General features: G+C 41.2%; 1 protein-coding gene across 1 annotated transcript in view; it reads right to left on the bottom strand.

Moving 5' to 3' along the window:
- LOC136124994 (tumor necrosis factor receptor superfamily member 10B-like) overlaps positions 1 to 23897 on the bottom strand; it is a 45883-nt gene extending 21986 nt beyond the window's left edge. The window contains exons 1-2 of the mRNA XM_065879854.1: positions 23715 to 23897; positions 15636 to 15738 (exon numbers count right to left, since the gene is read on the bottom strand). Of these exons, the coding sequence (XP_065735926.1) occupies positions 15636 to 15738; positions 23715 to 23897 (286 nt within the window). The remainder of the gene's footprint in view (positions 1 to 15635; positions 15739 to 23714) is intronic.
- Between the last annotated feature and the right edge of the window lie 2964 nt (positions 23898 to 26861).

Genomic DNA, 26861 nt, shown 5'->3' with positions numbered 1-26861 from the left:
CCTCTACAAGTGGTTGTACTTTTGTGTACTTTATTCTACATACTGTATAGAATACAGTAGTACAGTATCTTTATTTCAAGCCCAGGATGTCCGGAAGCAAGCGTAAAAGCAGCAGTGATGTATCTGGTACTAAGAAGCGCCAAGCGATAATGATGGAAAGAAAAGTGAAAATAATTGAGAGAGTGGAGCAACAAGACGAAGAAGAAGTAACTGAAGAACTGAAGAGTTTCATGATGCAGGAAATGGTAAGGGGATTTTCTTTATTTGAGGAGGCACTGTTAGTTTTTGAGGCACAGGATCTGAACGTAGATTGGTACACAAAGGCTGCAGCAGCCGTTCAGAGTGCAATCCAGGACTACTGTGTCATCTCTGATGAGAAAAAAAAAGGGCTACTACCCAGACATCACCAGATCAGTTTTTCAAGAGGGTAGCTAGAATTAAATCTATCAAGGAAAGAGAACCTGCAGCCAAAGGCCCCAGGAATGATCTCTGCCCATCAGTGGGCTGGCACTAGCCCTGTGAACACCTGGGCCCCAGCCCTGCCCACCAGCAGGCTGACATCAACTCTGAGACATCTTAGGCCCCTCAGCCACACTCTCTGGGATCCAGCCACACTCATCAGTGGGCTGACACCAGCTTTGGGACACCCCAGACCCTGTAGCTAGCCATGTCAGGAACTGGTCCCACTTCTCAGCAGGTGACTCTAGCTCTGGGACCCCTGGTCCCACAACCAGCCACCCTGGGACTTTGCTCCAACCACCAGTGGGCCAGAACTAGGCCTGGACTTCCTGGGGCTCCACAGCCAGCCACGTTGTGTCCCAGCCCTGCCCACCAGTGGCGAGCAGACACCACATTAGGCAGGGACTAGCAGCCAAGTGGACTGAGGGCCAGCCATGCCTACCAGCCCACCCATAGTAGTCAGCCTGCCACAACAGAAGGGCCCACACAGCACACATGGGGGCACCCCTAGAGCATATAGCTCCAGTGATGATAGGGGAGTGTGCTGCTGGGACATAGGACATCTCCTACAAAAGGTCATTTCTCCAAGACTGGGAAATGTAACCAACATACAAATATATAGAAATAAAAACAGTGAGTTAGTAAAATGAGGTGACTGAGGAATATGTTCCAAATGAAGGACCAAGATAAAACCCCAGAATAATTAAGTGAAAATAGAGATAAGCAACCTACCCAATAAAGAGTTCAAGGTAATGATCACAAAGATGATAAAAGAACTTGGGAGAAGAATGAATGGACACAGTGAGATTTAACAAAGAGTTAGGAAATATAAAGGAGAACCAAACAGAGCTGAAGAATATAATAACTGAAATAAAAAATATATTAGAAGGAAGCAACAATAGATTAGATGATACAGAGGAATGGATCAGTGAACTGGAAGACAGTAGTAGAAATCACTCAAGTTGCACAAAAAAGAAAAAAGAATTTAAAAATACAGGACATTTTAAGAGACCTTGGACAACATCAAGTGTACTAAATTTGCATTATAGAGGTCTCAGAAGGAGACTAGAAAGAGGAAAAGGTACAGAGAACATATTTGAAGTCATAATAGCTGAAAATTTCCCTAACCTGGGAAAGGAAACAGACATCCTGGTTCAGGAAGCACAGAGGGTCCTAAACAGGATAAATGCAAAGAGAACCACATAAGGACACACTGAAATTAAAATGGCAAAAATTAAAGATAAAGAGAGAATATTAAAAGCAGCAAGGGAAAAGCAACAAGTTACACACAAGGGAACTCCCATAAGACTATCAACTGACTCTTCATCAGAAACTCTGTAGGGCAGAAAGGAGTGGCACAATACATTTAAAGTGATAAAAGGGAAAAAACTACAATGAAGAAAACTCTACTTGGCAAGGCTATCATTCAGATTTGAAGGAGATATCAAAAGTTTTACAGACAAGCAAAATCTAAATGACTTCAGCACCTCCAAACCAGTTTTACAAGAAATGTTAATGGGACTTCTCTCAGCGTAATAGAAAAGACCACAACTAGAAACAGGAAAATTTTGAAAGTAAAAAGCTAATTGGTAAAGGCAAATATACAGTAAAGGCTGTAAATCTACTTATAAAACCACTAGGAAGGCTAAAAGACAAAAGAAGTAAAATCATCTATATCCACCATAAGTAATTAAGAGATACACAAAACAAAAAGATGTAAAATATGATGTCAAAAAAAGTAAAGATTGGGGGTTGGGGAGTAAAAATACAGTTGCACTGTTGTTAAACTGTGTTCAAATTTAAGAGAGCAGCAACTTAATCACACACACACGCACACACAGATTGCTGTATATAAGCCTCATGGTAACCATATTTCAAAAATTTGTATTAGATACACACACGAAGGGAAAGTAATCCAAACAAAACACTGAAGATAGTCATCAAATCACAGGGAAGAGAGGAAAAGAAGAACAAAGGAACAAAAAACTGCAAAACAACCCCAAAACAATTAACAAAATGTCAGTGCATACATATCTATTGATAATTACTTTAAATGTAAATGGACTAAATGCTCCAATCTGCTGCTTACAAGAGACTCACTGCAGCACTAACGACATTCACACTGAAAGTGAGGGGCTGAGACAAGGTATTCCACGCAAATGGAAAAGAAAAGAAAGCCAGGGTAGCAATATTAATATCAGACAAAATAGGCTTTAAAACACAGACTGTTATAAGAGACAAAGAAGGACATTATATAATGATCAAAAGATCAATCCAAGAGGATGATATAACAATTATAAATATATATGCATTCAACATAGGAGCGTCTAAATATATAAGGCAAATATTAACAGACACAAAAGGAGAAAATGGCAGTAACAAATTTAATAAGGGATTTTAACACCCCACTTACATCAATGGACAGATCATCCAGACAGAAAATCAATAAGGAAACACTGACCTTAAATGATACATTAGATCCCATCTAATAGATATATATATAGAACATTCCATCCAAAAGCAACAGAATACACATTCTTTTCAAGTGCACATGGAACATTCTCCAGGATAGATCACATGCTAGGCCACAAAAGAATTCTTGGTAAATTTACAAAAATTGACATTTTATCAATCACCCTTTCCTATCACAACGCTATGAGACCAGAAATCAACTACAAGAAAAAAAAAACTGCAAAAAACATAAACAAGTTGAGGATAAATAATACAATACAAAGCAAGCAATGGGTCACTGAAGAAATCAAAGAGGAAATTTAAAAATGCCTGGAGACAAGTGACAATGAAAACACAATGACCCAAAATGTATGGGATGCAGCAAAAGCAGTCTAAGAGGGAAGTTTATAGCAATTCAACCTCACCTCAGGAAACAAGAAAAATCTCAAATAAACAACCTAACCTTACACCTAAAGGGGCTAGAAAAAGAACAAACAAAACCCAAAGTTAGTAGAAGGAAAGAAATCATGAAGATCAGATCAGAAATAAATGTAATAGAGATTTTAAAAACAATAGAAAAAATCAGTGAAACTAAGAGCTGGTTATTTGAAAAGATAAACAAAATTGATAAACCTTTAGCCAAACGCATTAAGAAAAAAAGAGAAAGGGCCCAAATCTATAAAATCAGGAATGAAAAAGGAAAAGGTACAACTGACACCACAGAAATACAAAAGATTACAAGAGATTACAACAAATAGTTATAGAGCAATAAAATAGAAAAACCTAAAAAAAAAGAAAAAACCCTAGAAATGTCCAATCTCTCAAGACTGAATCAGGCAGAAATAGAAATTTTGAAGAGACCAATTACCCATAATGAAATTAAATCAATAATTTAAAAATTCCAACAAACAAAAGTCCAGGACCAGATAGCTTCACAGGGGAATTCTACCAAACATTTACAGAAGAGTTGACATTCATCCTTCTCAAACTATTCCAAAAAATTGCAGAGGAAGAAATACTTCTGAACTCGTACTATGAGGCCAGCATTACCCTGATACAAAAAACAGACAAATATATGGGAAAAATTACAGTCCAATATCACTGATGAACATAGATGCAAAAGTCCTCGGTAAAATATAAGTAAACTGAATCCAACAATACATTCAAAGGATCATACACCATGATCAATTGAGATTTATCCCAAGGTTGCAAAGATGGTTCAATACACGATGTAATACACCACATTAACAAACTGAAGAATAAAAACCATCTCAATAGATTCAGAAAAAGCTTTTGACAAAATTCAACCTCCATATATGATAAAAACTCTCAACAAAGTGGATATAGAGGGTACACACCTCAATATTATAAAGGCCATATATGACAAGCCCACAACTACCATCATACTCCATGGTGAAAAGCTGAAAGCATTTCCTCTAAGATCAGGAACAAGAAAAGGATGCCCACTCTTGTCCCTTTTATTCAACGTACTACTGGAAGTTCTAGCCATAGCAATCAGACAAGAAAAAGAAATAAAAGGCATCCAAATTGGAAGAGAAGAAGCAAAACTGTCACTGTTTGCCGATGACATGATATTATACATAGAAAATTCTGAAGACATCACCAAAAAACTGCTAGAGCTCATCAATGAATTCTGTAAAGTTTCAGGATACACAATTACTATAGAGAAATCTGTTCTGTTTTTATGCACTACCAATGAACTATCAGAAATAGAAATTACGAAAACAATCTCATTTACTATTGCATCAAAAAGAATAAAATAACTAGGAATAAATCTCAGTAAGGAGGTAAATGAAATGTACTTGGAAAACTATAAGACATTGATGAAAGAAACTGAAGACAACACAAAAAGATGGAAAGATATACTATGGTCGTGTGTTGGAAGAATTAATATTGTTAAAATGACAACACTACCTGAGGAAATCTACAGATTCAATGCAATTCCTATCAAAACACCAATGACATTTTTCACAGAAATAGAAAAAATAATTCTAAAAATTTTAATAAAACACAAAAGTCCCCAAATAGCCAAAACAATTTTGATAAAGAACAAAGCTGGAGGTATCACACTCCCTGACTTCAAAATACACTACAGAGCTACAGCCATCAAAACAGTATGGTACTGGCACAAAAACACATAGATTAGTGAAATAGAATAGAGAGTCCAGAAATAAACCCACACTTATATAGACAATTAATCTATGACAAAAGAGGCAAGAATATACAATGGGAACAAACACGCCTCTTCAATAAATGGTGTTGGGAAAACTGTAAGGCTACATATAAACTGGATTACCTTCTCACACCATCTAAAAATTTAAATTCAAAATGGTTTAAAGACATTAATGTAACACCTGAAACCATAAAACCTTCAGAAGAAAACTTCAGGGGTTCACTCTTTGACATCAGTCTTAGCAATATTTTTTTGGATACATCTCCTCAGGCAAGGGAAACAAAAGCATAAACGGGACTATATCAAACTAGGATATATTTTTTGATATAATATATATAAATATATATATTTTTCCTTTGGTCTCTCACTCCTCTCCTACTTGGATAACTGTGGTAATTCAAAAACTAATACATACCAATGAGTGCTGACCCCCTTGGGGGTGGTGCATGCATTTATCAGCTCAAAAGCAACCAGGTCAGCCTCCCCACTAGCCTCAGTGAGGGCAGTGCTGCCAGCTTTGGTGACTCTAGGTAACCTCGGCCCATTGCAGGCCCCATGGGGGCCATGACCCATTCAAATGTCTGCCCTATCAACTTTTGATGGTAGTAGCTGCCTGGACAGTGGTGACCATGGGTGATGGGGAATCAGGGTTTGAATCCAGAGAGGGAGCCAAGGAAAGCAGCAGGCATGCAAATTACCCACTCCCAACCTGGGGAAGTAGTATCGAAAAAAGTAAAAAAAACACAAACCCAGCACGTAAGACATGATTCATCACATACAACGGATTCTCAATAAGGTTATTAGCTGATTTCTCATTAGAAATGATGGAGGCCAGAAGGCAGTGGAGGGAAAAATATAAAGTGCTAAAGGGAAAAAAACAAGAAACAACTTGTCAACCATGAAGTTCTATATCCAGCAGACTGCTAGCCGATTTCTGGATTTTGGACTTGCCAGCTTCCACAACTGCATGAGCAATTCTTGAAAATAAATCTCTGTCTATACATACAATCTCTATTGGATCTTTTTCTCTGGATAATTCTTACTAAAACAAATTTTTGGTACTTTGAGAGATTCTAGCAGAACAGAATCTTAAGGATGATGGGTTAGAATTGGTTCTCTAATCTGATTAGACTTAAACACACTGATGCCTTTATTTCCTATAATAAAGAGTGCATGGCCAAGGGGGAGGGGAGTGGGAGAGGGTTGGATTGGGAGTTTGGGAATAGCAGATACAAACTGGTATATATAGAATGGATAAACAATAAGGTCCTATTGTATGGCACAGGGAGGTATATTCAATATCCGGTGATAAACCATAATGGAAAACAATATGAAAAAGAAAGTATATATATATGTATAACAGAGTCACTTGCCATACAGCTGTAATTAACACATTATAATTCAACTGTACTTCAATAAAAAATAAATTAAGAAGAAAGAGTGCACGGATAGTCCATGGATTGATGTTACAATAGAGGATATGCAAAATATCACCACTGGATCTTCTAATCAAATAAGAGACAAGGTCTCTTATAGGCACATGAAAAGATGCTCAACATTGCTAATTATTAGAGGCATGCAAATCAAAACAATGAGATATCACCTCACACCAGTAAGAATGGCTATCATTTAAAAATCTACAAACAATAAATGCTGGAGAGGGTGTGGAGAAAAAGGAATCCTTCTGTACTGTTGGTGGGAATGTAAATTGGTACAGACACTATGGAGAACAGTATGGAGGTTTAAAAAAAATAAAAATAGAGCTACTGTATGATTCAGCAATCCCACTCCTGGGCATATATCTGGAGAAAAACATTGTTCGAAAGGGTACATTCACTCTAATGTTCACTGCAGCACTGTTTACAATAGCCAAGACACGAAAGCAACCTAAATGTCCATCAACACATGAATGGGTAAAGAAGATGTGGTACATATATACAATGGAGTATTACCCAGCCATGAAAAGGAACAAAATAGTGACATCTGCAGCAACGTGGATGGACCTGGAGATTATCTTACTAAGTGAAGTAAGTCAGACAGAGAAAGACAAATATCACATTATATTACTTATATGCAGAATCTTTAAAAAAAAAGCAATACAAATGAACTTATTTACAAAACAGAAACAGACTCACAGACTTAGAAAATGAACTTATGGTTACTGCAGGGAAGGGTGCAGCGGGGAGGGATAGACTGGGAATTTGGGATTGACATGTACACACTGCTATGTTTAAAATAGATAACCAACAAGAACCTACTGTAAAAAAAAAATAAAAATTCAGAAGTAAAAGTGCAATTTCTCCCCTTTACAAAGTCTTAGAGGTTAACACTATAAAGAGTTTTTGATGAATATCCTTTTTAGACCTTCTCTCTTTTTTTTTTTTTGTGGTACACGGGCCTCTCACTGTCGTAGTCTCTCCGGTTGCAGAGCACAGGCTCCGGATGCGCAGGTTCAGCGGCCATTGCTCACGGGCCCAGCCACTCTGCCGTATGTGGGATCTTCCTGGACCGGGGCGCAAACCTATGTCCCCTGCATCGTCAGGTGGACTCTCAACCACTGTGCCACCAGGGAATCCCCTTTAGACCTTCTCTTATGTGTACTACCTTTATAAGTAAAAAAAGGTATTAAAAATATCAATAGACATGGAATAGCTTTACTACACTTGCATTTTCATAGTTTAGTTTCACACTTCCCTTCTGTGATCCAGCTATGAAGATGGTAACTTGGAAAATTTTTTTTATTATAAACTCTAATAAAATGTTAAAAGTGAAAAATAAAAGAGACAAGTTCTAGTTGACCATTTATATTTATAATACCTTTTATATCTTTATATTTTAAAGGTATATTTTATTTTACTATTTTAATAACTTTTGGAACTTCTTTTAAAAATTGTGGTAAAAATATACAGCTTTCAATTTACCATCTTCACCTTTTTTTTTTTTTTTTTTTTTTATTCTGTACGCGGGCCTCTCACTGTTGTGGCCTCTCCCATTGCAGAGCACAGACTCTGGACGCACAGGCTCAGCGGCCATGGCTCACTGGCCTAGCCGCTCCGCAGCATGTGGGATCTTCCTGGACCGGGGTACGAACCCGTGTCCCCTGCATCAGCAGGCGGACTCCCAACCACTGTGCCACCAGGGAAGCTCCATTTTCACCATTTTTAAGTGTACATTTCAGTAGTGTTAAGTATATTCACAGTGTATGTTGTACAACAGATCTCTAGAACTTCCATCTTACAAAATAGAAACTCTGTATCTGTTAGGACTAATTCCCTGCCCCACTCTCCCCAGCCCTTGGCAATCATCTTCCTACTTTCTGTTTCTATGATTTTGAGTACTTTAAATACTTTCTATGAGTGTAACCGTACAGTATTTGTCCTTTTGTGACTGGCTACTTGTTGTAGCATGTGACAGGATTTCCCTCCTTTCCAAGGCTGCATAATATTCGATTGTGTGTATATAACACATTTTCTTTATCCATTCAACTGTTGGTGAACATTTGGGTTGCTCTCACCTCTTGGCTATTGTGAATAATGCAGCTCATATATGAAGGAGTATGCAAATATCTGTTTGAGATCCTGCTTTCAATTCTTTCGGTTATAATCCCAGAAGTGGAATTGGTAGATCATATGGTGATTCTATTTCAGTCTTTCTTTAGGAGTCTTCATACTGTTTTCCATAATGACTGCATCATTTTATATTCCTACCAATAGTGCACAAGGACTCCAGTCCTTCCACATCCTCACCAACACTTGTCATTTTCTGTTCTTTTGATAGTGGCCATCCTAATGGATGTAAAGTGATATCTCATTGTGGTTTTGATTTGCATTTCTCTTATGATTAGTGAAGTCGAGCATCTTTTCATATGTTCATTAACCATTTTTTTTTTGCCTTCTTTGGAGAATTGTCTATCCAAGAACTTTGCCCATTTTTAAATTAGGTTATCTTTGTTGTGTTGTTGAGTGGTAAAATTTCCTTATATACCCTGGATATTAACCCCTTATCAGATATACAACTTGCAAATATTTTCTCCCATTCAGTAGGCTGTCTTTTCACTCTTGTTTCCTATGATGCACAGAGTTTTATGTAGTTCCATTTGTCTTTTTTTTGTTTTTGTTGCTGATTCCTTTGAACATTTTATAAGACTAATGAACAAAGTGAGATTGGCTGCCTGCTTTTAATTTTGCTGGACACAATGGGGGTAGAAAACAATAAGCTCAAGGATTTTAATTCCCAGCTTAAGCATGAGAGCTTCTGTGTCTGCCCTGAAAGAGACACTTATTTCCTGTAGCTGCAGAGGTGAATGTGCTGAAAACCAAACCCAGTATCTAGTGGCTGAATCATAATACAAATTGTTCAGTACATGCCAAAAGAGCTGCTTGATTTTTCCAATTTAAACAGAATCTCGGGAATATGTGTGGGATGGATATTAAGGTTGTGAAATAATGGTAGAAAGAACATAAAGTTGGATTAGGCCACATTTATTGATATGGGTCAACTAAAGTTGCAATTTGGGAGTTACAAAGGGCTCTAATTGTTTATTTCTTCAGTTTGTTGGCTGGCTGAAACATTGACTAAAAAGTAGCTCACGGTAAATGAAGTTGAAATGCCAGACCTGCCTTGGTATACTACAGAGGAAGGGAAAGACTCAAAGAGATGGGAATGTTAGAGTGGGTTTGACATTTAAGACCTGCTCACACACTCTGGGATGTTCCAGAGGACACATCTTTCACTAGTACTCTGGGAAATAAATTTGTGAAGGATCCCTAGCATCCTTGAAGAGCTCTGTGACTGCTCTTCTCTGTAGACCAGAAAGTACTGTGGGAACTGTGCTACTGAACTGGGAAATCTAAATGTAATGAGGGTAATTGGATCCCAGGGTGGCAGGGGCCAAGTGGTGGCACTCAATGGCCAAACGTAAACTGGGTGTGGTTATTAAATGGACAGCAGAGTCAAAGTAGTGCTCAGAATAGTCTTACTCGCAGAAACCTATGACATTGGTGGGTTGATCATGGCATTCCTAGAACTGAAATATGTAGAAAAGTCTACTAAATTTGTACATGATATGTATAAGTAGAAAAATTCTAGGTCAAGTGCTCAAAAGTCTAACTTGAATCATAAAAACAGAGTCATGTCCCCTCAATCAATTCCCATCCTGTTTACAGACCTAGAACTCTTCAAATGAAGGAGAATCTGGGTACCCTTGAGGAAAAACCCTGGTATACTGCCAAAAGTTTATATTGTTAATCTTTCTCTGAGCTTTCCCCAAAGGGACCTACAGCCTTTTTACCAGACTGACTGTGCTTTGGGGAAAAGGAAATAATCAGACCTTTCAGAGATCACTGGACATTGGCTCTGAACTGACACCAATTCCAGAAGACCCAAAACATCACTATGGTCCACATGTCAGAATAGGGGCTTATGAAGGTCTGGTGAGCAATGGAGTTTTAGTTCAGGTCCATCTCACAGTGGGTCCAGTGGGCCCCCAAATACATCATGCCATGATTTCTCCAGTTCTGAAATGCATAATTGGAAGAGACATACTCAGCAACTGGCAGAATCCCCATATTAATGTTTCCTGAGATGTAGAATGAGGGCTATTAGGTGGGAAAGACCAAGCGCAAGCCACTAGAACTGCCTCTACCTAGAAAAACAGTAAACCAAAAGCAATACTGCATTTCTGGAGAGACTGCAGAAATCAGTGCCGCCATCCAGGACTTGAAGGGTGCATCCCCAATCATTTTGTCTATCTGGCCCGTGCAGAAGACAGATGGATCTTGGAGAATGACAGTGGATTATTGTAAGCTTAACCATTGCAACTGCAGCACCAGATGTGGTTTCATTGCAAAAGCAAATTAACACATCCTCTGGTACCTGGTATGCAGCCATTGATCTGACAAATGCTTTTTTCTTCATATTTGTTAGTAAAGACCAGCAAGTCGAGCAATATACCTACACTGTCCTGCCTCAGAGGTACATCAGCCCTCCAGTCCTATGTCATAATATAGTTCACAAGGTCTTGATGTCCTTGATGTCCTTATACACAACATCACACTGGTTCATTACATTGGTAATGTTATGCTGATTGGATCTAGTGAGCAAGGAGTAGTAGGTACTCTGGTAAGATGTTTGTATATTAAAGAGTGGGAAAGAAATCCAACAAAAATTCAGGGGCCTTCTGCCTCATTGAAATGTCTAGGGGTCCAGTGGTGTGGGGCATGTTGAGATATCCTTTCTAAGGTAAAGGATAAGCTGTTCCCTCTGGCTCCCCCTACAACCGAGAAAGAGGTACAACATTTAATGGGCCTCTTTCAGTTTTAGAGGCAACATATTCCTCATTTTGATGTGTTATTCCAGCCTATTACTGAGTGACCCAAAAAGCTGCTAATTTTGAGTGGTGCCCAGAACAAGAGAATGCTGTGCAGGTTGATTACACTGGACCACTTCCATCATGAAAAGGGGCATCATTTTGTTCTTACTGGAACAGACACTCTGAAGACGAATTTACCTTTCCTACATGCAATGCTTCTTCCAAAAGTACCATCCATGGACTTACAGAATACCTATCCACCACGGTGGTATGCCTCACACCATCGATCTGACCACGGAACTCACGTGACGGTAAGTCAAGTGCAGCAATGAGCCCATTCTCAAGGAATTCCCTGGTCTTATGCTCTCCACCATCTTGAATCATCTGGCTTGATAGAATGGTGGAATGACCTTTCGAAGACTCAGTTACAATGCCAGCTAGATGGCAATACCTTGTAAGATTGGGACAAGGTTTTCCATAAGGCCATATATGCTCTGAATCAGCATCCAGTGTGTAATATTTTCTTCCATGGCCAGCATTCATGGATCCAGGAACCAAGGAGTGGAAATGGGAGTGTTACTACTCACTATTACCGCTAACTATACAGTAGCCAAAATTTTGCTTCTTGTTCCCGTGACTTTATGCTCTGCTGGCCTAGAGGTTTAGTTCTAAAGGGAGGAATGCTTCCACCAGAAGACACAACGATGATTCAGTCGAACTGGCAGTTAAGAATGCCACCCAGCCACGTAGGGCTCTTCATGTCTCTGAATTAGCAGGCAAAGAAGTTACTATACTGACCCTGACTGCCAAGGGGAAATTGAACTACTACTACACAATGAAGGTAAGGAAGATCGTGTCTAGAATCCAAAAGATCCCTTAGAGTATTTCTTAGAATTACCGTGCATTGTGATTAAAGTCAATGGAAATCTATAACAATTCGATTCAGGCAGGACTAATGGCTTAGACCCCTCAGGAATGAAGGCTTGTCTCACTCTCATATGCACAGCATATATGCATATGATCAGCTAAGATGCTTGCTGAGGGCAGGGAAAATGGAACGGGTAGTAGAAGATGGTTTAAATACCAGCTATGACTGCATGACCAGTTATGGAAACAAGGGTTGTAATTGTTATAAATGTCTTCTTTACTATGTTATGCTTGTGCTTTTGTATTTATATATGTTAAGCAAATATCTTTGCTTTCTTTCCTCTCTTATCCCCTTATCATATAAGATATATTGACTTTATATCATTAGTATTTAAGTATTGTTAACTTACATCATAGTATTTAAGTTATGAGATAACATGGAGAAGAGTAAAAGTCACCCAAGGACATTGCATCCTCTTCTAAAGAAAATATAGGTGTGTTTTCAGATGTATGCAGCAGTGTTGGATCATGTTAGAACTATGACCTTGTTATTGTCTTTATCTGAAGATTGAGTATGGTCAAAAAGATTTTAAATCTTAAAAATTTTTCTATTTGTTTTCCAGAGAAATAGAACCAATAGAGAGAAACGGAGTGTGTGTGTGTGTGTGTGTGTGTGTGTGTGTGTGTGCTCGTGTGTGTATAGAAAGAAAAAGATATTTTAAGGAACTGGTTCACACAGAGTAGGCAGACAGGGAAGAGTTGCAGTTTGATTCTGAAGGCAGTCTACTGGCAGAATTCCCTCTTTCTCCAGAAAGGTGAATCTTTTTCTATTAAGACTTTCAACAGATTGGATGAAGCTCACACACATTAAGTAGGGTAATACGTTTCACTCAAAGTCTACTGATTTAAATGTTATCATATCTAGAGGGAAGAGATATGGGAACATATGTATATGTATAACTGATTCACTTTGTTATAAAGCAGAAACTAGCACACCATTTTAAACCAATTATACTCCAATAAAGATGTAAAAAAAAAAAAAAAGCTACCTTCACAGAAACATTAGAAAGTATTTGACCAATTATCTGGGTACCGTGACCTAAATAAGTTGACACATCAAATTAACCATCACAAGCCCACCCCTTGTCAACTTGACACCCATACACATCTCCAGAAGATCCCTGTTAATGGGCGCACAATGTACAAAGATGTGATCTCTGACGACAATATATAAGGGGAGAGATGGAGATGTATAGGAGCACAGTATTTGGATTCCATTGAAATGTTGTCAGAATTATAAAAACTAGATTTTTATCAGTTTAAGATGGTAATTGTACATATGTATATGTATAACTGATTCACTTTGTTATAAAGCAGAAACTAACATACCATTGTAAAGCAATTATACCCCAATAAAGATGTTTAAAAAAAAAAAAGATGGTAATTGTAATCTCCATGGTAACCACTAAGAAAATGACTAAAAAATACACAGAAAAGGAAAAAAGGGAATTTAAATAGTACTAAAAAAATCAACCAAATTTTTAAAAAGGCAGTAATGGAGAAATTAAGGAACAAAATACATAAGACATAAAGAAATTAAATACCTAAGACCAGAAGTAAGTTTTACCTTATCAGTAATAGTGTTAAATGTAAATAAGTTAAACTCTCCAATTAAAAGGTAGAGATGGTCAGACTGGGGAAAGAAAAACCAAAACCATAATTCTTCTACATGTTGTCCGTGAGTTCCCTGATTTATTTTTATCAATATTTTTATCAATATTGCCTGCCGATGCAGGGGACACGGGTTCATGCCCCGGTCCAGGAAGATCCCACATGCCGCGGAGTGACTGGGCCCGTGAGCCATGGCCGCTGAGCCTGCGCATCCGGAGCCTGTGCTCCACAACGGGAGAGGCCACAGCAGTGAGAGGCCCACGTACCGCAAAAAAAAAAAAAAAAAAAAAGAATATACTCTAAAAACCCTACCTTACAGAAAACTTAATAATGTATTATCATGATGACAATTTATATCAATGATTAAAATGTGATTATTTAATAATGGTGCTGGGGCAACTAAGAAGACTACTGGAAAACAATGAAATGTCTTTCTTACTCTCTTCTTATAAGAAAATAAAATCTGGGTGAATCAATAACTTAATTATAAAATAGAAAATAGCAAAACTACTGCAAATATATATGAGAAATTTCTCTTACAATTTTATGAAGAGAATTATCTCAGTATATCCCTTATCCTTCCTAATCTGCTCTGTTCACCACCATATTAAAGCCCACCCATCTTGACCCTGGACCACAGCAACAGGTGCTGGAAGCCTTGTGCATTTACAGTTTCGTTTGTGTGTTTGTTTGGGGCTAAGCTCTTCCCTGTCCACATCCTGACACTTTGACAAGCCCACACTGAACATCAAATGGAAAGGCACAAGAGTCTTTCTTATGATGCTCATGGAAATGCACAGTCTTAAAGGGTTTTTAAGCACCCCTCAGTGCTACTCTTGCCAGCTCTGGAAGCCCTTGTGCAGAAAATCAATTTCTAACTCACTTTCCTTCCTGGGGTAAAGGAAACACGTGCAAAGCAAAAACCCCAGTCAACCACCCTGCCAGGCGTGGTTTCTGCTGTTTTCCTGTGGCTCATAGAACCACATGGAACAGACATCACACCAGGTAGAAGAACCAGGGGTGCACTTCACAGACATGCCCTGGAAGGCTCTCCACCTGTTTCTGGTCTTGCCCCCTTTCAATCCAAGAGTGTGCTCTTATTCCATTGGTGCTCTGCCTAAAACAAAGCTGATTCCTTCAGTCTTTTGCTTAAAACTTTTTGGAGTTGTCCCTCACTAACAAAATAAAACCCATGCTCCCTCCACGGTGTCCAGGACCCCGTGTGATCTCCTCCCACCTGTCCTGTTGACCTCTCCACCCTCCACTCACCCGAGCTGCCCCCTAGCTTTGCTAAAACAAGCCCAGCCCTGCCCCTTGGGGTGACAGTTCCTGGGGGCCCCCTCAGGAGCACTCTACCTGGCTCTCTGCACCAAAGTCACCAACCCCAGGAGGCCTTACCAACACCATGTCTGTCCCACCCATCATTCAATTATCCTCACGGTTCCTAGCTCATCTCTCTGACTGTCACGTTTGTCCATCTGTCTGGGTATCATCCTAGGAGGAGTGTTCCAGGAGGGCGGGGGCCTCATGTCCTCCACTAGCACAGCACCTGGCACACAGAAGACTTCCAGTAAATGCCTGTGGAATAAGAACCAGGAACTGCAGGAATCAGAAGCCCAGAAGGACATGAAGATAAGGCAAACAAGGGTCAGGTAAGGGTTGGAGATCAGTTGTAGAATTTACCTGGTGGACACAACTCCCAGAAGCTGCGCCGCCATCCCTGTGGGGCAGCTAATTGCTGGTGAACTCCATCCTTCCCTGTGGGCATGGTTGAGGCAGCTGTGACCTATAGGGACAAAACAGGGACAGGCATGAGTGGCTTCCAGACTCTCACCCCTCCCAGAATCCATTCCACAATCCTTTCACCTCACCTCCAAAACTAAGCAGAACTTACACCTTTCTCCCAGCTCCAAAGTCTTAAATACTCTTCAGTATTTATGTTTGAACTTTCATGATTTGGGGCTAGCCAAGTAACATACCCTTGAAAAACTCCTCTTTATCCTTTTCTCTTATAGAAGAAAACGTGCTTATTCTAGAAAATATGAGGAGGTAAAATTTTTATAAGGATACAAAAACTATATATGATCCCCTCATCTTAGAAATAGCATCCATTAATGTTTTGTCTCATTTAGTTCCACTATTTCACCATATGTGTGAATATTCTCTTTCTTTTACATACACACATTTACGAATGAGGGTTATATAATATGCAAACTTAAAAATATCAGGATACAGAATCAAACGTTAAATAATTTTTTGTTCACCAAATACTGATTAAATGATGAATTTCTGGTTTAAAAAGGTGCCTCAGACCTCTAGACCAATAGAATAGAACAGATAGCCCAGAAATAGACTGTTGCATATATGGTCAAATGACTTGACAAGGAGTACCAAAATCATTTAATGGAGAAAGGACAGTCTTGGGAAAACTGGATATCCATATGCAAAAATATGAACTTGGACCCTTACTTAACACCGTATACAAAAATTAACTCAAAATGGATCACAGATAGAAACATAAGAGTTAAAGCTATAAAACACTTAGGAGAAAACATAGGGGCAGTTCTTCATGAACTGAAATTTGGAAATGACTTCTTGGATATGACACCAAATGCACAGGTAACATGAAAAAAATAGATAAATTGTGCTAACATCAAAATTTTAAACTTCTGTGCCTCAAAAAAACCCACAATTAACAGAGTGAAAGGGCAACGCACAGAATGGGAGAAATGTTTGCAAATCATATATCTGATAAGGGGTTAATATCCAGAATATATAAAGAACTCCTACAACACAACAACAATAATAATAATAAACAACCATTTTAAAAAATAAGTAAAAGATTTGAATAGATGTTTTTCCAGAGAAGATGTACAAATGGCCAATAAGCACATGAAAAGATGCTCAACATCACGCATCATTAGGGAAATGCAAATCAAAACCACAATGAGGTACCACTGCACATCCATTAGGATGGCCACTATTAAAAAAGGAAAGAAAAACAGAAACCCATAAACTACAAGTGTTGGCAAAGATGTGGAGAAATTGGAAGTCTTGTGCGCTGTTGGTGGGAATGTAAAATGATGCAGCCCCTATGGAAAACAGTTTCCATAAAACTTGGGGGTTTCTCAAAAAACTAAAAATAAAATTACTATATGATCTAGCAATGTCATCTCTGGGTATATATCCAAAAGAACTGAAAGCAAGGTCTCAAAGGGTTATTTGTACACCCATGTTCATAGCACCATTATTCACAATAGCCAAAAGATGGAAGTAACCCAAACGTCCATCAGTGGATGAATGGATAAACAATGTGGTATATACGTAAAATGGAATATTATTCACCTTAAAAAAGAAGGAAATTCTGGCACATGCTACAACACGGATGAACCTGAAGACACTATCCTAAGTGAAATAAGCCAATCACAAAAATACCGTATGATTCCGTTTACATGAGATCTCTAGAGTAGTCAAATTCATGGAGAAAGTAGAATGGCCATTGCCGGGGTCTGGGTAGAGGGGAGAATTTGGATGTTGTTGTTTAACGAGTAGAGAGTTTCAGTTTTGCAAAAGGATAATAGCTCTAGAGATTGGTTGCACAACAATGAGAATATAGTTAATGCTAGTGAACTATACACTGAAAAATGGTTAAGATGGTGAATTTTATGCGATGTATATTTTACCACAATTTTTTAAAAAAATTCAAGGTGCCTGACAAGCTGTCCCTAATGGAGCCTGTCAATGATCTATTAAATACCAGAGAGTCAGAGAAAAGTGACAATTTGTGTCACAATCTCTGAGCTACAAATGACATAAGAGCAATTGGAGAAATTTGAATGAGGTCCGCGAATTAGATGGTAATGTGTCAATGTTAATGTTCTGATTTGAAGGTTGTATTGTGGCTATGGGGGAGAATGTTCCTGTTTGTAGGGAGTACACACCAAAGTGTTCAGGAATGATATTCATCATGTTAGCATCTAGTTTTCAGATGGTCGGGATAAAGTGTTTTGTACAATATATGCAAATTTTCTGTAATTTTGAGTGTTTTAATAAATTAAGAAAATATGTCAGAATAAAAATACAGCACCCTCCCCAGGACACAAAGGAGGTGAGCCTAGGGTTGGCCTCAGCATCCTGCCTAAGGACAGTTTCCAGGCTGAAGCTCAGGAAGGGACCCGACAGAGACCCCGTAGCCTCTTAAGGGAATGAGAGGAGTTCCAGGAGGCTGAATGCACGGCGAGAACTGGAGAAGAAAAGCTGCCCAGAGAGAGCTCTGGAGACGTGCAGAGGGACCCATCCGGTGTGTGGGTGCACGCACGGGAGGGACCCACCCCAGGCTGAGAAGAGACCGCTAGAAACCAGCAGGCTGACAAGGATCGAGGCTCACCCGTGGCTGGCACTGTTCATGCTGCCATCAACCAGAGTGGACAGACTGCATAATAGGGGAGCTGCCTAGATATCAGTGGTTAACTACTATGTCCTTTGTAGTTAATGAATTTAATGCCCAAATAAGGCAAGTGTAGCCCAGGCATCGAACTTAAAAGCAAATATTGGAAGATCGGACTGATATTCAATTTCCTTTACTATGACTGGAACAATATCCAGCCCTCTTTAAAAGAACACAACAAAAATGAATACCTAAGAAAACAAAATTCACAGTCTGTATCACTTAATAAAAAGTGACAGAGCAGGAAGCAGGAAAACACCATAAGTAGGAAAAATTCAATCAATAGAAATTGTAGAAAGTGACAGAGACCATTGAATTAATCCACAAAGACTATAAAACAGCTATTTGAATCTTATACTCAGGGACATAAAAGAATAAAATGAACACAATCAGGAGAGAGATGGATGACATATAAAAGACAAACAAGAACCAAATGGAACTTCTAGAAATTTAAAAAAGTAACCATATCTGTAATGACAGATATAGTGATTGGGATTGGAACAACTAGATGTCCACATGCAAAAAACAAATCTAGATACAGACCTCAGGAAGGAAAGAATACCTGTCATCTAGCAGGCTTCACCTGCGGCCACCTGTGGCCTGAGGAAGCTCAGGATTTGAAAACACAGGATTCTGGCCCCAGATAGGTTAGGTGCATACTAAAGGAATGCTTTCCATGAGACCTGACTCTTGCATCTTCCCATACATAGAAAGGTGCTAAATTCCTTAACTTGGGATATCTGGGTTTTCTTTCATTAACAATAATCTTTTGATGTTCCCAACTACCTGCCCTTTGTTGCAAACTCCTATATATCCTAGCTTCCCCTTCGCCTCCTCCGAGCAGTTCTCTCAGGGTTACTTGAGATGCTGCCTCCTGGGCTTGAAGTCCTAAAAATTCCCACCGAGGGACTTCCCTGGCGGTCCAGTGGTTAAGACTCCATGCTTCCAATGCAGGGGGCGTGGGTTTGATACCTGGTCAGGGAACTAAGATCCCACATGCCATGCGGAATGGCCAGAACCTAATAAATAAATTAAATTAAATAAAAATTCCCACTGAATAAAACATAACTCTCAACTTTTAGGTTGTGATTTTTTTTTTTTTTTTCTTTTTGGTACGTGGGCCTCTCACTGTTGTGGCCTCTCCCGTTGCGGAGCACAGTCTCCGGACACGCAGGCTTAGTGGCCATGGCTCACGGGCCCAGCCACTCCACAGCATGTGGGATCCTCCCAGACCGGGGCACGAACCCGTGTCCCCTGCATCGGCAGGCAGACTCTCAATCACTGTGCCACCAGGGAAGCCCCTGGAAGGCAGATTTTTAACCACTGGACCACCAGGGAAGTCCCTGGTGATGACTTTCTAGATACAACTACCAAAGGCATGATCCATGAAAGAAATAACCGATAAGCTGGATTTCATTAAAGTTAAATTCTGCTTTGAAAAAAACAATATCAAAAGAATGAGAAGTCAAGTAACAGACTGGGAGAAAGTATTTGCAAAAGATACATCTAAAAAGGACTGTTTTCCAGGGGCTTCCCTGGTGGCGCAGTGGTTGAGAGTCCACCTGCCGATGCAGGGGACACAGGTTCGTGCCCCGGTCCGGGAAGATCCCACGTGCCACGGAGCGACTAGGCCCGTGAGCCATGGCCGCTGAGCCTGCGCGTCCGGAGCCTGTGCTCCGCAACGGGAGAGACCACGACAGTGAGAGGCCCACGTACTAAGCAAAAAAAAAAAAAAAATTAAAAAAAAATAAAAAGGACTGTTTTCCAAAATATACAAAGAACTTAAAAAAAAACTCAACAATAAGAAAACAAACAACTCTGTTAAAAAATGGACAAAAGACCTTAACAGATACCTCACCAAAGAAAATATACAGATGGCCAATAAGCATACAAAAAGTTGATCCACATCATATGTCATCACGGAAATACAAAGTAAAACACTAATGAGATGCTGTACACACCTATAAGAATGGCCAAAACCTGGACACTGACAACACCAAATGCTGATGAAGAGGTGGAGCAACAGGAACTCTCAATCACTGCTGGTAAAAATGCAAATGGAAGAGCCACTTTGAAGATAGTTTTGTGGTCTCTTGCAAAACTAAACATACTCTTACCATATAATCCAGCAATTGTGCTCCTTTATATTTACCCAAATGACTTGAAAATGTATGTCCACACAAAAACGTGAACACAGATGTTTATAGCAGCTTTTTTCACAATTGCCCAAACTTGGAACCAACCAAGATTTCCTTCAGTAGGTGAATCGATAAATAAACTGTGGTACATCCAGACAATGGAATGTTATTCAGGCCAGAAAAGAAATAAGCTATCAAGCCATGAAAAGACATGGAGGAACCTCAAATGCATATCACTAAGTGAAAGAAGCCAATCTGAAAAAGCTACGTACTGTATGAATCCAATGACATGACATTCTGGAAAAGGCAAAACTATGGAGACAGTAAAAAGATCAATGGTTTCCAGCAGTTGGGGCCAGGGAGGAATGAATAGGCAAAGCACAGAGGATTTTTAGGGCAGTGAAAATGCTCTGTATGATACCGTAACAATAGTATACATTTGTCCAAGCTCATAGAACTTACAGCGCCAAGAGTGAACCATAATATAAATTATGAACTTTGGGTGATTAGAATGTGTCAGTGTCGGTTCACCAGTTATAACACATGTATCACTCTGGTGGGTATGTTGATAATGGAGGAAACCATGTATGTGTCGGGACAGGGGGTATACGGGGAATCTATGTACCTTCCTCTCAATTTTATTTTGACTCTAAAACTGCTCTAAAAGAATAAAGTCTTAAAAACAAAACAAACAAACAAACAAAACAAACAGCATGATAATACACACACACACACAAAGGAAAAAAATATACTGGATGGGGTTAACAGCAGATTAGGATGTGTAGAAAATCAGTGAACTTGGAGAGAAAGCAATAGAAACTATTCAAAATGAGAGAGAAATAAAACAGATCCTACGTTGAGAGCATTTGGGCTCACCAGGCCCAAGGCCCTGCACTGCCATCCCTGACACCACCTGACGTTGGGCCCCTCTAAGTTCCTCCATGACCGCCCCCCCCCCAGCACAGCACTCCACCCTGTGATTCAGAAGCTCCTGCCCCACCCCAGGGAGCCCACAGCACAGTGCCAATACATGCAGGTGGCAGCCACTGTGGGGCTGGCGGGTGGGAGACCACGTACCCTGTGGCCCTCCCAGCACCAGCGTGACCGACACCAGCCCTGAGGATGGGATTCGTCCTCCCACACAGCCTCACATAGCACCCACACAGCTCTCAGCAGCTTCAGAGGGCCCTGCAGACGTTCACTTCCTCCCATTTTACAGCAGGAAGCAGGGGTACGCAGGGTCCCAGAGCTGGAAGGAGCAGAGCAGGCCTGCAGTCTCCAGCTGCAGTCCCAAGACTCCTGTGGCCTGACTGAGCCTCTGAGCCTCTGAACCTCACAGTTCCCACTTTGAAAGAGAGAGAAACCTGGGGTAGAAGACCTACAACAGAAATGGGGCCCCATCACATGTGCAGAACGGGGACCTGGGTGAGGACCAAGCTCAGCTCTGCAGCTCATCTCATGTCATCCTTCCAAGAGCCCAAAGACATGGGCCTCATCTCATGCCAGGCAGGGCTGGGGGCGGTAACTGGCCCTGGGTGACACCATTCAAGTGCAGAGCTGGGACCGCTGTCCCCCTCTCCCCTCCCCTGCTGCCTAATCTGGGGTCTCCTGGCCACCCACTCCCAGTCTCAGAAATCTCATGGATCCTTGGAAATCTCTACTGGCACCGAGGAATCAAAACCACAGCACTGCGGTGCCCCATATTTACTTTAGACAAGCAGAGAAGTAAAGTTCAGTGTGGCAAGGGTGCAGGGAAACAGGCACACTTGTGGACTCCTGATGTGAGTTAAAATGGTCCGGCCTTCTTTTTGAGGACAGTTTGCCATTATATATAACGAAAGTATAATATTACCTAACCCATTGACACAACAATTTCACTTCCAAGGAGTTACCCAGTAGACGGTACACATGCATGTATGACACATACAAAGGTACATACTACAGTACAGTTGGAATTAGCAAAAAAAAAAAAAAAACGATATAATCTAGAAAGATATTCATGAAAGACAAGAATGAAATAAACTGGTTCACCCACATCTGCTTTACCTATACAATAAAATGTTATGCTGTTAAAAAGAATAGGATAAATCTGCATGTACTGACCTAAGACATCTAATGGAATTGGTTATTAACTCAGAATATAACAGAAGTGATCATGACTGTAAATGCATTTTTAAAAAAGCCATGAGAAGGGATGAGAACGGGAGTTTGGGATGTCAGAGGCCTAGGTCTCACATTCCCCAAACCATCAAGATCATATTTTGACCTTGTCTACACAGGTATTCTCACATTCACCTGGAAAAACACCTGTTGTACCAAAGTGAGTCATTCATGCAGCAGCCTTAAACATGGGTCTCATCTAGTATAATTTTTTTAAAAATTAATTCTGTAATCATTTTGTGATTATATGTTATTGCGTCTCTGAATTTTGAATTAATTTGTTAAATGAAAGTATTTAAAACTTCATGACACCTGTAATGTTGGTTTCACATTTAGTTTTTTTTTTTTTTAAACGTATAAGGAACCTGGAACATGCAGGGGTGGAGCCTTTCCACTTGGAGTGTCTTTAGGATGTGCATCACCATGGGTTTTCCTGTTTGCATCACCCACCTCTAAGGAAGGAGGGGCGGCTCCAGTTCCTGGCTGCCTGATGGTCATTTAAGGGCAGCCTCGCAGGCAATGTGACCAGAAGGAACTGGGAACCTCCTTCCTGCTGAAACTCAAGGGTCAGAACAAAACGTGTGGAAGGCAGCCTTCTTCGTGGGCTGTTGTTTAATCAATTTGCCATGAGTATGTTTTAGAATTTAAGCATAAGTGTAAAATAGTAAAAAGACAGCCAATCTCTCTGTCGCTCCAGGCAGCTTGCCAGGGACTTTCCAGCTTGACACTGCCCCCTCCATTGCCTGGAATACACTGCTGGGACCGCTCAGAAGGCAAGCCGGGCCACGGACCGGGAAGGGGAGCGCGAGCTCTTCTCCCTCTGGGCTCGGGTCGGTCCTGCCGGGCCGTGACCCTGTTCCTTCCCCCGATTCTGCCCACTGTTGGTCCTGGGCGGGTGACCCGGGCAGGCACCCAGCCATGTCCGCCTGCCCACTCCCCCCGCCCCGCTCCCTCCCCCGCTTCTGCCGGCCACCAGACGATACTTCCCCCCAGCCAGGACCCGCGGCGGGGACTCACCGATAGCAGGACACCCAGGACGACAAAGATGAGAGCCAAGGGCCCCCGGAGCCGAGGCCTGGGACCGGGGGGGTGCCCTGCTCGGGAACCCGAGGCGGCCGGTGGGCTCTGTCCCCGCTGACCCGTGCTGTCGCGGGGCGCTCGCTGTCCCAGCCGCCGCGGCGTGACAGCCTGCAGAGCCATCAGGAAGCAACAGTGTCTTTCGTGGGGCTCTGGATCGTCCCTGCCGCCCGTGGGGTGTGCGGGGGCTCACTCTTGTCTCTCTCTTTACTCTTGGGAGGGTGGACCGTCCTGACTTCTGTACTCTTGGCGGCGTTGAGTCACCGGGGCGGGGCAAAGAACGGGAGCCAGCAAGCAAATAGGCACACCGTTGTTGAAACACGTGATGTGTTGGCAGAGAGGCTCTGAATAAAAGGCCGTCGTCTTCTAGGTACACCTCCGGAAGGTGGGGGGCTGGACATAGAACTAACCCTCTGGCTACCCTGGGCACGTGGTTTGTTTCTGGATCCTGTCCTTCCCAGGACAGGCACAGAAGGTGGTGGTGAGGAGTTTGGGGGGACGAAGTGGGAGCTGACCACTCCCAGAAGCTGTGCCCTCAGCTGTGACCAGGGTAGTGAGGTTGAGTCCGAACCCAGGACCTGTCCTGATCCCGTCCCCTTTCCTGAGCCAAAGCCTCCCGTGTTTATAAACTCTGAACTAACCTGCCCTGACTTTGGCGTTTTTCTCACACTGCTGCTCCCTCCCCCCCCCCCCCCCCCCCCCCACCGCAAAGAGTCTCATTGACTGAGTTGATATGTTTCACTGCACCCAGGGTCACTTTGCAGCTCTGTCCCAGTGCAAAGCTTCTTGGTCAGGGCCTTGATCTTAGCATCTCTGTAGCCAGGTGTCTGGCTGGAGCAGACACTCAGTGAACAGGTGAGTCGACCGAATGAAGTTCACAGAGGCATTGATCGCTGGGTCTGAATTCAGGTCACCATTAGGCTTCCGACCTCCCCCATCACCACCTTGCATGTTCTGATAGTTTCAGGTCCATCATCTGACTTTCACACTCAGGACTTCATGTTATCTTGTCTCAGCCCTACTGCTCCTGCAGTCAGGCAAGCTGGAGGAACCCATTTCAGCCTTTCTTCAGGATTTTCCTTCCCTGTAGATTCCATAAAGCCCTTGGGAAACAGAACTGCTGGAGACTAATTGGCACATTAAACCAAATGGGCCAAGACGGGGGTCCCCACGTGGGTCAGGCCCTTTCAGCTGTCCCTATTCCTCCAGCTCTGTGCCTGGCCTATTTTATCTTCATGACTCTCTGAATGTCCTTTGATGATAACAGGGCCCTGATTTCACAATCCAAGGACACCATCCACATTGGGCAACGCTGTACTTTGGGCCATCAGGCTCAGAGGCATATGTCCAGGTCACTCCAGACTGTCCCACCTCTCTAGTTTGTCAGGACCAAGTAGTTACCAAACCTTCATGCCTCTCCTCAAGTTCCCATCATCTTCTGCTCTCCATCTCATCCTGGAATGGGTTTGGCCTCTGCTATCTGTAGGCTGTTGCCAAGGACTCCATTGTGCTGTTCTCAAGCCCACGTCCCTCCTCTCTTCTTCATGCCAAGGAGGAAGTGGGAAACCGGCGGCTCCAGTGAAAATAATTTGTCAGTTGGCACTGGGAGGAAAAGGCTGGCTCTGACACTGTGTGATTTGGTGGTCCTGGGCTCTCTATCCTATAGGAGGTGTGAACATTTGATAATACAATGCAGGTACAAATACTTCGTTAAAAAGCTCCATGGAAAGTTTGTTACAGTACATTTCAGACTTGATGACACAAAATAAAAAGAAAGAGAAAAGAACCCTTATTATGAAATGCTTCTCTATTAAAAGGAAAAATCTATAAGAAGGAGCCTGGTTCAGAGCAGGGTTGGTGGCTGTCTGGCTATGGTCCTCAGCTGGTGGCAGCAAAACACGCTAAATGCATGGATCCGGTGTCCTGGGTTCAATATGTAGAGGAAAGGAACAGTTGTCAAATAGCAGACCCTTTACAGTGATTCAGCAGGGAAAGGACGAAGTGCGCCCACAGGAGTAGAGAAGAAAGAGGAAACCCGAGAAACCACAGACGAGTAATGGAAGACCATAAAACCTGAATATGTACAGCCTAGGAAAAAGGGCAAAGATGACTTGGGATTCAGGAAAGGGGTGGATGAAAATACACTATTGTAGTAATGGATTCAGAACACGTGCTAGAAATACCACGACTTGTCCAATCTCAAGATACTATGGGTTTTCAATAAAACTAAATATATATATATACATATATATAAACTATTTAATGAAATTTCATGTAGTGGGCATGTTACATCCAGGCAGTGAAGTGGTGTGCACCTGCTCTACCTTCTTTACTCCCTGGGACTAAGTTTTGGCCTCTCTGATCCTCAGTTTTCTTCTTTAAATGGACATGGTCGTATCTTTCACACTTGCTTTCTGTTTTAGAGTTAGAGCAGAAGTTGCTCCTGGCATAATGGAACATCAGGCTATCAAGAGTTCTAGCAGACTTCTCTGGATCCTGTGCCCACATTTTCAGAGGGATCCTTGATGGCCATTCCATACCATACTCTCTTAGCAACTTTCAAATATACAATACAGTATTATTAATTATAGTCTCCATGCTGTACATGACATCTCTAGGACTTATTTACTTTATAACTGGAACTTTATACCTCGTTCTTAAAGGGAGTGTCCTATTTTATCTTCTCCATCATGATGGCATTTACCTTAAGGTTCATTCTTTATTCCATCTCATTCAAAAGATTTCTTCTTTCTTGGAAATATAGTAGCTATTATCTCTCCTACTCACTTGACACAAACATGTATTACCTTCTATTTTATTTTCCGTTTGCAGACTGCATGTATTCTGACCAGACAACTCTGTTACTATAAAATCTTTCTTATTCCACCTCCCTATTTTTTACTTCAGCTATCTCTTTAATTTCCACATTGTGTCTTACATACGTTGTCTAACACAGTTTGCTCACTGATCATAGATCTTGATCTTATGGAGACATAAGCTTGGCCCAATACATTTTTTCTTCACTGGGACTATTTAAGCTTCCCATATGGCTGTTATTTCTTTTTTTAATATTTTTTTATTCACTTA

Source organism: Phocoena phocoena, chromosome 6 (assembly GCF_963924675.1).
Source record: "Phocoena phocoena chromosome 6, mPhoPho1.1, whole genome shotgun sequence".
In the NCBI taxonomy this organism is placed as follows: domain Eukaryota; kingdom Metazoa; phylum Chordata; class Mammalia; order Artiodactyla; family Phocoenidae; genus Phocoena; species Phocoena phocoena.
Note: the sequence above shows the minus strand (reverse complement) of the source record. Positions and strands in the feature narration are given on the sequence as shown.